The 12,311-nt window shown below is 57.6% G+C and overlaps 1 protein-coding gene and 1 non-coding gene across 14 annotated transcripts in view; both read right to left on the bottom strand.

The window, feature by feature from the left end:
• Positions 1–467: 467 nt before the first annotated feature.
• The window catches only part of MED24 (mediator complex subunit 24), a 39,384-nt gene continuing 27,540 nt past the window's right edge, over positions 468–12,311 (bottom strand). For 6 of the 13 annotated variants that reach the window (XM_033410887.2, XM_033410890.2, XM_049702181.1 and 3 more), the window contains 19 exons: positions 11,677–11,788; positions 11,375–11,525; positions 10,970–11,083; positions 10,415–10,462; positions 9,925–10,007; positions 9,555–9,641; positions 9,002–9,113; positions 8,397–8,539; positions 7,569–7,606; positions 7,045–7,157; positions 6,524–6,702; positions 6,306–6,405; positions 5,813–5,988; positions 3,691–3,955; positions 3,215–3,396; positions 2,947–3,037; positions 2,538–2,637; positions 1,598–1,678; positions 1,040–1,343 (listed from right to left, as the gene is read on the bottom strand). In XM_033410887.2, coding sequence (XP_033266778.1) covers positions 1,057–1,343; positions 1,598–1,678; positions 2,538–2,637; positions 2,947–3,037; positions 3,215–3,396; positions 3,691–3,955; positions 5,813–5,988; positions 6,306–6,405; positions 6,524–6,702; positions 7,045–7,157; positions 7,569–7,606; positions 8,397–8,539; positions 9,002–9,113; positions 9,555–9,641; positions 9,925–10,007; positions 10,415–10,462; positions 10,970–11,083; positions 11,375–11,525; positions 11,677–11,788 — 2,462 coding nt within the window. In that variant the 3' untranslated portion in view covers positions 1,040–1,056. The other 7 variants (XM_033410893.2, XM_049702182.1, XM_033410896.2 and 4 more) reach the window with 4 other exon arrangements.
• LOC117197765 (small nucleolar RNA SNORD124) lies at positions 7,206–7,309 on the bottom strand. Its single transcript, XR_004478625.1, has one exon. It is a non-coding gene; the product is annotated as a small nucleolar RNA SNORD124 (small nucleolar RNA).

Here is a 12,311-nt window from a genome sequence, read left to right as displayed (position 1 = left end):
GTCCTGAAGAACCGGGGCTTGGAGACGACCAGGCAAAGAAGGGTTAAACAGAGTTCCTGCCTCCATCCCCCCTCATGCCTCAGCCCCTCACCCCTCATACCCCACAAGTCCTTACTGGAGAGGAAAGATCCAACTCCGGGCCAGTCAGACTCTGGGTGGGGCTTGGCCGGGCTGGGGAACATCAGAACAGGACACCCTACCCCAGCACCAGCGGGGCCTTTAGCCAAAACCTCTCCCTTTTCGGAGTAAGTCTGACTTTGCGAGGTGGGGGGAAGTGGCAGGCGGGAATGAGGAAGGCAAGCTGCTCCCGCTGCCCTGCCCCACCCCTACTGAGCACACAAACAGGGACCCTGTGCCCAGCCCTCCTCTGCGCCCTCCTGCTTCCTCCAGCTGGGCCTGCACGGGTCCAAGGCGGAGCCAGCCGTTCCCCACCCCCATCGGACACAGGCACCAACAGTACCAACAGGCACAGAGGGATCCACGAGGTCTTTACTTACAAGCCAGCCGAGGTGAACACACCCATGTAAAAAGAGATAATATATATATATATACACACACACACACATATATACACACATACCCTGCACCTGTAAAGTTCCCCGGAGCTAAATCCACTCTTGGAAGCGGGAGGCACGCACAGGGGTCGGGCGGGAGGGCTGCAGTGAGACCGCCCGGAGTCAAGGAACCAGGCTGCTCACACGCAACAGGTGCTGGCAGTGGGAAAGGAAATTATGAAAGAAACTGGGAGCCGTCTTAGAGGTCAGAAGTCAGGAGCAGGGGAAAGATCTGGAGACCGACGGAGGGCAGTTACATCATGTGGATATGAGCAATGATGTCTCATCTTTCCACACGTCCTTTTCTGAGGCGCCCGGGGCTGGGACCCTGCCTGCCAGCCCCTGTGGTCACTCCAAGCCCCTCAGAGGGCGGCAATGGCTTTGGCGGCCACCTGGCGGCCCAGGGGCAGGCTGAGGTCCGTGATGGCCAGAACCACCTTGGGGCTGGACATGGCTGACACCTTCACCAGTTCCGATACCTGTCAGACAGACAGACAGCTGCTCAGCAAGGTGATGGTGGGTGTGACGTCCAGGAGGAAGAAGCCCTCCCTCCTGGCCGCTGGACCCCAAGCTCTCCTGCGACGTGCTGACCCGCTCTGAGCTGGAGGGTGGGCCAGTGGCCCGGGGGTGCGGCACTCACGGTGGTAAAGGGCATGAACTGCAGGATGCTGCCTCGGCCGCCCTGTTCCAGGCAGTCCACGCAGCCCTCCATGAACCACTGCGCAAACTGCGTGTGGGGGCCGGCGGTCCGAGAGCCCAGGATGGAGGAGATGAGCAGGAACAGGTTGGCTGTGAGGAAAGGGTGGCGGGGGGAAGGAGAACTCCATGAGAAGGGTTTGGGAAGAGGTCAGATTCTGGGAGAAGAAAGAAGTCCTAAGGGTGTCCCCCCAAATGGGGACGTCAAAAAGAGAAAGTACAAAGGAAAGCTGGGGGCGAGCCAGAGAGGGACGCGACGGGGGCCTGGGGGAGACAGGAGAGCTGGCAATCAGGGGGGACGGAGGGCAAAGGGGAGGAGGGTGGGGAGCGGGGCTGGGAGGCCTCACCCAGGACTCGGTTCAGCGGGTCTCTCATGTTAACCGTGTGAAGCTGGGAGGCTGACAGGTTGCTGCTCATGGACCGGTCCGCTGTGGGGCAAGCGAGGGGCACTGAGCCAATGGCCTCCTGAGTTCCGAACCACCGCCCACGGGAGCCCTCGCCTGTCGGGGGTGGAGGGCCCGGCCGGAGAAGATGATTGGGTCCAGTCACACGGTCCCCAAATACAGGCTTCCCCACAAGCAGGTGAGAGAGAACTACCATCTGGTCACCGCCAGGTGCCAATCTGCGGGCTGCGTACGGCTGAAACCGCTAATCCTCACGTCTCCGTTTTACAGACGAGGAAGCTGAGGCTGAGATTTGCTAAGTAACTAGCCAAAGGCCATGGCAGCTTTCCTCTGTTCAAGTGCACAATTGGTCCCCTAGTCCCTAAAAGACCTCAGAGAAACTTCTAGGCTCAGGAGAAATCTCTGGAAACAGGAAAAATTAAACGCCACGGAAGAGCCCTTAGCAAGGAGAGGCGATGACATCTAGGGAAGCAGGTGGAGTTGGGGTGCTCTCCAGGCAGGAAGAGTGGGGAGCAGTCCCAAGTACCAGCCCAGGCCTGCTCCAGGTCTCGGGGCCTGCTTCAGGGGAAGGAAGGTCAGAGCTGTGAGTCAGTGGCACAGACTGTGCCCAAGGCAGTGAACTCACTGCCGTGAGGAGTGGGGAAGGGTCAACTATGCACCCCGGGCTGGGATGGGATCTGGGCAGAAGAGCTTCAGCCCTTAGGGAGTGATCCACAGCAAGCTTTGGTGGCTCGAGGAGAGGAAGCAGAGCATCCGTAGGGGACAGAACGGGGCAGACTCCTACCACAGCCTCTCCGACCAGCCAGCGAGCTGCAGAGCAGCTCTCAGGAGGAGTGAGTTCCCGGGAAAGGAAATAGCCCGCCCGGCCCGTCCACACACTCACTGGGACTCGAAAGGATATTTGCATCTTCCTCATTGGAGCTCAGCAGTCGCATCAGCTTCGAGGGCTGCATGTCATCCAAGGGGAAGAGGCTGATGTAATCCTGGGGGGCAGGAGAGCCACTGTTACCCACAGCTGCATCCCCAGATCTTCCAGGACTGGAGCTCAGTTTGGAGTCAAGCCCCCATAGGCCGCAGGCAGCATCTCCAGGGGGTCAGCTTCCCTCTCCTCGCCTCTCCCACTACCCTAGGGAGAGACCCTCCCACACAGTCACCCCTGACACAGTGGCCCAGAGGCAGGGACCATGCCTGGCTGCCTGTGCCTGGGAAGGCGCCTCTTACCAGAAGAGGCTCAGTGAACATCTGCTGAACAAGCACAAGGGCAATGAACGGGGGAAGGGGCCCCACCCTACCTCGATGTCTTCGCGCTGTCTCTTCTTTTGGCGGGAGGACGCCTGCCCCTTGTGGGAAGAGTAGGAACTCAGGGCACACCAGACGGCCAGCCTGGCAAAGGGGTCCAGGAAAAGGGGGTAAAATCAAAGAGGCCCCGACACGGCTTCTGTGCCCATGCTGATCAGGCCCCACCCGACAGGGCTTCCCCACAGCCCAGCTTCCTGGGTGGCCCAGGCAGGGTGCCCCACTCCAGGCTGGGGGGACTTAAGGCTCTCCACAAAATCCTACTTGGCGAGAGCGGTGCCAGGGGGGTCCATGAGGCTGTGCCACTTGGAGGAGTCGGTGAGGAGACCAGGCAGGATGTGGCCCAGCAGGACCAGGGTCACTTGCTGCATGTCCAGACAGAAGATGGAGTAGAGCAGCTCCACCGCCCGCAGCGTGTGCTCCTTCCGCGTCTCCTTCAACAGCTCCTGGAAGGACGGGGCAGAGGAGGACCGAGGAGCTGAGGGCCCTCAACGTGGGCAGTGACGTCCTGCAACTCCCTTCAGACCCCAGGAGCTCCCAAGGCGAGGACCGGCCTCTGGAGTCCAAGGAATCTTCTCTGCATTCAGTGGGCCTCGCAGAGAAGCCCGGCCGACTGGGCTGGGGATTGAGAAGCCAGAGGACCAGACCACGCTTGGTCCCGTCAGGCGTTTTCTCAGCTGTCTCCGGCGGTCTGAGGACGCCTGTTCCCCCCAGCCCACCCCCACCCCCGACCCCAGTACCTTAATCAGGTTGTTGCAGAACCAGTAGACGCCTCCCATGTGCAGCAGGGTGTCAAAGATGTGGATGGAGCGACTGTCCACCCATCCCTTCTCCAGCACCTTAGCAAATATGTCCGTCAGCACCTCCTTGATGGGTCGCTTGGGGGGCAGCAGGTTCCAGTAGGGCATGGTGTCCATGCCCGTGGATGGGAACTTGATCTGTGTGGCCGTCTGCTGCAGCACGTCCGCACACATATGCTCCAGGATGGAGCTCATGATCACCACCCTGATGGGGGGAGGGAGGTGGGAGGGCCTGTGGTTCAGGCAGCAGCAGGTTCAATAGCTGGGGTGGGGGCAGGAACAGGCAGGCCCGACCCTTCCCAGGACTCGGGTTACGGAATTAACCCCATTCTATGCTGAGGGAGGAGACAAGGGGAAGTTGCAAACCCCTAGGAGACCTGACCCCACGAGTCCTGCTCCGGCACCAGCCTATGGGGGGCTGGGGCACTTGCCTCCCCCAGGTCATTCTAGCAATATATTCATTCATACTTTCTCTCACTCTCTCTCTCCAACTTCCTCCATCCCCCAGGCCTGGGCCCTGACAATCCTCTGGCATAAATAAATACAATCACTTCCCTCTAGGCTGAGTGCTTGCGGGGGTTCCCCACCCAGCCTTGGCCTCCTCCCAAAGTAGCTGTTACTTCCAGGACAGGGGCCCAAGGACTGCCCCACAAGACTTTTCCCGGCCGTTGGTAGCTGGGCAAATATAAATGTATATCCAGGAATTTTCTCATGAAGACTCTTCGACAAGGAATGCAGGCCTGGGCCTGAGCGCTAACCGTTCGGGGAACACTGGGTGGCTCTGGGAAAGTCACCATGACTTTCACGGCCACTATTTCCACCTGCATGATCGAGCCACGGATTTCCCAGACAGGAGTCAGGGTGCTTAGAATGGATTACGTCACAGAAAACAGTCCATGACTTTTGCGGGGAGGACGCTGAGGGCGGGGAGGAATAAAGAGGAGACGGGATTTTACAGATCCTCCCAACCTCATTTCAGCTCAGTGTTTCCACTTCTCTTAAAAGACATCCTGATGGCTACCTTGTGGGTCATCGCTCATAACTCATTACTTGGCGCATGCCCACGTTCACAGCAGCACTATTCACAAAAGCCGAGAAGTGAAAGAAACCCACGTGTCCATCAACCAAGGGATGGATAAGCAAAATGTGGTATATACGTACGATCCAGCCTTAAAAAGGAAGGAAATTCTGACACATGCAATGACATGGTTGAACCTTGGGGACATTACACAAAGTGAGATATGCCCGCCACAAAAAGACAAACACTACATGACTCCACTTACATGGGGTACCTAAAGAAATCAAATTCATAGAAACAGAAAGTAGGACGGTGGTTGCCAGGGGCTGGGGGAAGGACAGGAAGGGGTGTTGTTTAACGGGTCCAGGTTCAGATTTACAAGATGAAAAATTTCTGGATATCTGTTTCACAACAGTGTGAATATACTTAACACACTACTGAACTGTGCCCTTAAAAATGGTTAAGGTGGTAAACTTTATGTTATGTATTTTTTACCATATTTTTTTTAAAAAGCTTATTGGATGGGCAAATGAACAAACACCACTGAACTCAACACAGCTGAAGTCGCTAGGGAGGTCCTCCAAGTCCCTGAAAAGCCCAGGCAGGAAAATGGCACAGAAGATAGCTGGGCCTAGAGGGGCAGGGTAGGGAGGGGGTGGACAGGCCCAAGGCCTATAAGATCTACAGATGGGCTCACAGTTCCTTAAGAGTGACAGGGCTAAGATAACCATTCCGTTCTGGCAAGCCAGCTCCCCAGGACTCGAGCCCTTTGAGGGCAGGAATCATAGCCACGTGGGGTCTGTAGTGCCGGCGCACACACAGCGGGTGCTGGGTAATAACACTCCCAGCACAGAGACACATACTAAGTGCTGCTGAGTCAGTGAGTGAAGACGTGATTGAGAACGTGAGTGAGTGAGGAAGGGACTGAGCAGGTGAGCTGCATGTTTGGGAAGGTAAGAGAAGAGGCAGAGAGTGGTTTCCAGAGGCGCTGGCTTCTCAGGACAGACCTGCAGAGTTCCAGAAGGGAGGGGATGGGCCGCTGACCTCTCGTTGTAGAACTGCAGGGTGTTCTCGCTGTACAGCGGCCCTGCCAGCTGGCGGATCATCTGCAGCGACTTCTCACGCTCGTCCAGCCCCAGCATCCGCACGTGGGCCACAAGCCAGGCCACAGCACACACTGCCAGGCTGCACACCTTCCCCTTGATATTATCGGTGATTTTCTGGGGGGGAGGGGGGAAGGGTGATGCGGCCACCCTCTCCCCTTCCCTGGCCACCACCTGCCCCGGCCTCCGTGGGCAGCTCAGCGCGGCAGTGGGATCCAGGGCCATGTTCCATGCCTCTTTTCACCACAGGTCTGATTTTCCCCAAGTTCCCTGCGGGGGACGGAGCAGCTAACACTATGACCACAAGAAAGATCAAGAGCCACACACAGGCTCCTGGATTAAGGGCCTTTTCGTTCTTACGAAATCTAACAAGCTATCGAAGACTGCCTCTGTGTCTCAGGGAAGAGAGAAGGCCGCTGGAAAGGTGGGGCTACCTGGATGGACTCAAAGGCCAGCACCCCATTCTCCCAGGCATTGAGGATTTCCAAGATGGCCGCCGAAATGTTGAGACAGGCTTCATGCCACTTCATCTGCCTACAAGAGGGTGGGAATGGGAGAAAAATCACCACTGGGGGGCGTGGGATGGGCTGAGGGAGAGGGTCTGGGCCCTACCCGCACTACCACCCTTGGAGTGGGCGCCCAGGCCACTGACACCAGCTTTATCTCCGAGGAATTGTTGAGCAGAGCCACCAGGGACTCCACTTTGGTGGAGTCAGGCCGGAAGCAGGGGTGGTCAGGGTTCAGGATTTTTCCCTCCTCGGGCATGCAGGTCTGCATCCAGGTCTCAAAGAAGAACACCTCTCCTCCCGTGTTTGACTCGGACAGGATCACCTGAGAAAGGAGGGGGTGGGGAGGTGCAGCACCCCGCACCTCTCTTCCTGCCCAGTGGCTTCCCCGCTCCCAGCCTGAAGAACTGGGGACAAATTGGTCTGAGGGGGAAAGACAGGGGCTATGCTGCCACCTAGTGGTGGGTGTGGAACTGAAGGATTCAGGACATGACAAGGGGGCATCTATTGACTTGGGGCGGGGGCATCTGATTTCTGCAGCCAGGAGAACTAACTGGCTTGGGACATTGACGGGGGTGGGGTAGGGGTGTGAGGTGGGGAGACTTATTGGTTGTTACCTTCCCCTTTGTCCCAAGTGCCCCAAGCCTGACTGCTCCCCGTCACTCACCTCTGAGCCATAGGTCTGGGCCACGTGGCACAGCATGAGAAAGGAGATGTCAAAGAGCAAGGCTCGAACTGAGGCCGCCTTGGCTGTGGAGGATGAAAAGGCTGACCCCCAGCCTAGGGCAGGGGCCCAAAGGCCTTGTCTGGGTCGGGAGGGGCTCAAGATCTGCCTCAAGGAAGGTCAGGGACCAAGTGGCTCCTTCAAAGCTCTGAGGCTCAGAATCCTTTTCTTGAGTCTCAGTTGGAACATCATCCCTTCCTTGGAACCAAAGACTCCTGAACCTCCTTTCCCCCAACACCTGACCAAATCGCAAGGGGGGATGGAGAGAGACAAAGGGTGGTTTGGGAAGAATGCTTTTCCCAGCATGACCCTCTTTCACGGCTCCCCAAAAGCTTCAGTCAGTCATCCCTAGGGGAGAACACAGCCTCCCCAGGATGAGCAAAAGTGTCCTCTTCCCTCCCCTGTTCTCTCCCTCCACACCCCTCCTTCAGCACCACTGGGCCTGGGGGTGTGTGGAGCTGACTTACTGCTTTCTTCACTGCGGTGCGTCGTGAATTCATTCAAACTGCAGAAGGAATGGAGACAGGTTGCATCAACCAGGGCAAGGGCTGGGCAGCGGCTGGGGTCAGGGGCTCTGCCCACTCAGAGAGGCGGTCACTAGAGTCTGAATTATGGGTTCAACTTAAAAGGAACACCATTGCTACAGAAACAAGAACTCTTTCTATTTTTAAAAGATTTCCAAGGCCTAGAGAATGGCTCGCTGAATGGGACAACATTCTACACATCAAATTCCAGGTCAATCCAAAAAGTCAGCAGAATTTGAGAGTCCCTTATTAATAAGTGGGTATGAACACCATCCCTCCACACCTGCTATCCAACACCTCGTCACCTTGCCAAACACCTGCACTCCATCCTCAGCTGAAGAGAAAACAGCACTTCATGTCCAGAGAACGGGCCCTTCCCCCAGGTCTCCAGCTGGGATGCTCTGCCTTGGCATCTCTGGGGAGACTCAGACCCCAGTGCCTTGCCCTTATTCTGCCACCTCCTCCTTTGTTTTTTGCTTTCTTTCTTTTTAATATTTATTTATTTATATTTGGTTGTGCCGGGTCTTAGTCGCGGCACACGGGATCTTCACTGCAGCACGTGGGATCTTTCAGTTGCGACATGTGAACTCTTAGTTGTGGCATGTGAACTCTTAGTTGCGGCATGTGGGATCTAGTTCCCTGACAAGGGATCGAACCCGGGCCCCCTGCATTGGGAGCATGGAGTCTTAGCCACTGGGCCACCAGGGAAGTCCCCACCTCCTCCTTCACACATGCCTCCCAGACCCTGGTCAGGGGCTCAGGCTTCCTTACTTGATGAATTTCCGGGCAAAGGACTTAAGCTTCCCAGTGGCCGCAGCAGCAGCCAGCAGCAAGTCCAGGCTCTTCCCAGACAGCATGTGGCCCAGGACCCCCAGCAGCCCCTCCGGGGACTTGGAGTGGTCTGCATCCATCGTCTGGGGACAAGACAGGAAACCAAGTCCTGAAGAACACTGAAGACCCCCCCAGGTACAGCCTAGCCACAGTTTCTCTCTCTGCATGTCTCCATTAAACGGGATACCAGGACCTGCCATTTAATCGACATCTGACTCCAATCTGGAAATCCGTTCCTTAAATTCTTTGCTCTCCGATCCATTCCTCTCGACTAAACTGGGACGGACGATGGCGCTGGAGTCAGGATGGGCGAGGTCTCTGCTGTGTGATTCAGCGCTGTTTCCACACCCACCACAGCGTCTGGCTGACCAGTGAAGCTCAACAAACACTTGTTTCCAGGGGCGCTTCCCTCACCTTCCCCCTTTCTCTACTTCCAAAGTAACCAGAAGAGAGAGAGGTCCGTGGCCTATTTACTTATCTGGAAGAAGAGGGAAACTGGAAAGAGGGAAGGTATGCCCCTGGTGGCAAGGGAACAGCGCACTCACTTTGAGGATGTTGGTGACGGTGGGCTCCGCGCGGAGGATCAGCCCGGGGTTGGGCTGGATGTTGGCATTTTCATCTGATTTCAGCTGGGGTGCGTGCTCCCGGTCTGCTTTGCTGTGGCCACAAGAGAAGGTAAGGGAACAGAGATGAATTCCTGACACGCTCCTTAGTCCAGGCCCAGGAGCAGAGGCACAGAGAAGGCGCGAAGCACATAAGCACCACGGGCTCGGGTGATGCCTATGAAAGTGCGTCCAGTATCGCAACTGCTTCAAATCGTCTCTAGTCATTACATCTGTTTTGAAAGTTCATTTAAGACTGAAGGAAGTCTTACAATTTCTACTTCGATCACAAAGGAGGGCGAGAGTTAAAGCCCTAACAGTGCAAAAAACCCTGGTCTGCAGAAATCAGTGTCTCCTGTCCCTGGTAACCCTAGGTGTGGTTCCCGTCACCCACACTCAAACCCTCGACAGGAGGGAAAAGGCACCCAGCAGCCCAGTCTGGACATGAGGCGGGTGGTCAAGGGGCCCATGGGCCAGCCCGGGAGTTCATACTTACCGCTTGGCCATGAGGTTGTTCGTACTGGCTTCAGACAGAAGCCCCTGCTTGCTACATTCTTGGAGTAGGAAATTTGTACAGTCACAGCTGTGAGGGAAAAAGATGATGGGGGGCCTAGGCATACTGCAGGGATTATGGAGGGCGAGCCGTGAGGCCCTGCCCAACATCCTCCCTCCTTTAGGGTGAAGAACATTTTGAGTGCCTGAGGGGAGGCGGAGGGGCTTGGGCACTCGGCAACCACGGGGCTGCTGCCTCCTGCCCCTGCCGAGAGGAGGAACGAGGAGCCGGTCCCCGGTGCTGATCTGGCACAAAGAGCAGGGGAAGAGCCAGGACTCCTCCAGTACAGTGAGGTGAGCAGGGGACCTCATACTTGCAGCGCTGGTCGGCTTTGTCCAGCAAGGGTGTGAGCTTCAGCAGGAACTCAAAAGCAGAATTGACATCCTCGGTAAAGTCCTGCAAAGAGACAGAAACTGCCTTCTGGCTTCCAGGTCCTCCGCCCACCCACGGCCCGTGAGGCAGGCTCACAATGACACCCCGCTGGGTACAGCCGCCTACAGGTCGGCCGTGCCCACTGCTGGCTTCCAGCGACTGGACGGGGACAGGATGGGGCATCACTGCTCCCTGCCTCTCGGCCCTGGTCATCCCGGGCACCCTCGCCTCCGGAGCAGCCTGGCGGCCTTCTGTGCGCGGATGCCCGCGGATGCTCGGGGGATACCCCCGCTTCCAGCCCTCCCCAGCACAAGAACGCACTACCGCCCAGGTAGGGCCAAGTGACCCTTCCCTTGCCCTTGTTTCTCCAGAGCTGTAACAAGGATTCACCTGTTCCCATGCCAACTCCCCATCTCATTTCTTTAACTTACCTTGTCCCCATGGGAGTATTTCTTCAACTTCACCAAAACCTGTGGAATCTACAGGGTGAGGCAGGGGGAAAAACAGGCAGCTCAATTTCTTCTCTCTTTCACCCAGAACGAAAGGCATCCCTTCCGTCCCCCTGCTCTGGGTTGAGACAGGAACACTCCTGCCCTGGAAGTGAAGGTGCTCCAAGAGCCAAATGCGAAAGCTGACGTCTAGCCACGCGCCCACTGCCCTCAGCCCGCAGGGCCCAGGAACCCCGCACTTCCATGGCTCAACAAGGAAACGCTCTAAGTGAAAGTGGGCTCCCGGAGCTGCCCCGTGCCAACATGGCTGATGACCAAGCTCCCAGCACCTGTGGGCCAAGACACGGCAGAGGCCTGCCAAGCAGGCTGAACAGCCCTGGGACCTTCAGGGAAAATCAGGGCAACTTGTGCTGGGGGACCTGGCAAGCTGGGCATGAAGTCAGCGGGGAGAAATGTGGGGCAAAGGCCCAGGGTGTCTCCGCTCTTCCTGGGAACCATCCTGAGACTGGCCCTCTGTGGCTCCCACGTCCCAGGTACCTTGAGGAAGGTGAAAGCTGTCCACTTGAGCTCCCCCGTGCCCTCAGGAGACTCGATGAGGCCCACGAAGCAGGCTTTCCAGATCTCCAGGACAAAGAGCGGGGTGGGGATGTGCTGTGGGAAGACCCAAGGGAGAGCATAAGAGGGCGCCCACCCCCGTCCCGCCTCCTGACCCCGGGGGTCAGTGGGTCACAGGAGGGCAGCGCAGGCACCGCCCCGGCGCTTGTGCAAGAACCAGGGAGGGCAGGTGGCGTGGCAGAGCCATCCCACCTGACAGAAGCACGCACGCTCCACCACGGATTACGAGAGAGCCTATCTCTCCCCTGAAAGACCAGAAGAGTCCTCCCTCCCGCCTCCACACAGCCGGCCCGCCCCGGGGACAGAGAAGCAGCGCCGGCCTCCCACCTGCATGCGTTTCACCATCATCAGCTGCTCCACCAGGGGCTGTGTCTCGCCGGTCAGGTTCATGGTGCCCTCAAGCAGGACCACCGCGTGGACCGTGGGGAAGCCAGTCTTGTGCAGCTGCTCAGAGTGCACGGACAGCATGGTGGGGATGCTGAGGGGACACAGAGGGGACAGTGTGCGGGCGGTAAGGGAGAGTCAGAGAGGAGGGGAGAGCAGAGGGGTCAGGGCCAGAGGCCACATCTTCCCCCCCATACCCGGGCCTTTCCTCTCTCCCTTCACCAGATCACCCTGGGAGCAGGTACCTCCTAATGAGCGTGCCACACTGCTCAGCCTGGCTCCGGAGCTGGGGGCTGCTGAGATTGGCCAGGATCTCCCCAAGCTTCAAGAGACAATGCTCGATGGCAGTCCAGGAGGCTGGCAGAGAAAAGAAAATGCAGAGAATCATGGGGAGCAGAGGAGAGAGAGAGACTGGCCCCAAACTCCTTGACTTGGCACCCCCTGGGCCCACAAAAACCACGCAGGGAGGCTTCCCCCGAGGATGGCATGGAAGCTAGGGGCCTGAGGGCAGCATGCACTGTTTCCAGAAGGGGGGTGAGCACCAATGATGAAGCCACTAGAAACGATCCCCAGAAGCCCGATTCCTTAGGGGTCGCCCACAGCTGACTTCAGAAACTAGGTACGGCAGAAGACAGGCAGTGACAGAGAGAGGCCCAGGGGGCTTGCAGTCCAGTGGCCAGAACAGGGAGGTGACCACAAATCATTCCGAGAGTGGGCCAGCTTTGCAAGTGGCCACCGCTCTCCACCGCAGTCAAGCTGGATTCCTAAACAGCCTTCTGTGTTCACCTGCTCCCTGTCTGGGCCTTTGCTCTCGCTGTTCTCCCCTCTGAAAAGCCCCTCCTACTCACCTTCTCCCCTCACACTCTCACTACCCTGCGAG

This window comes from Orcinus orca, chromosome 19 (assembly GCF_937001465.1).
Source record: "Orcinus orca chromosome 19, mOrcOrc1.1, whole genome shotgun sequence".
NCBI lineage: Eukaryota > Metazoa > Chordata > Mammalia > Artiodactyla > Delphinidae > Orcinus > Orcinus orca.
Note: the sequence above shows the minus strand (reverse complement) of the source record. Positions and strands in the feature narration are given on the sequence as shown.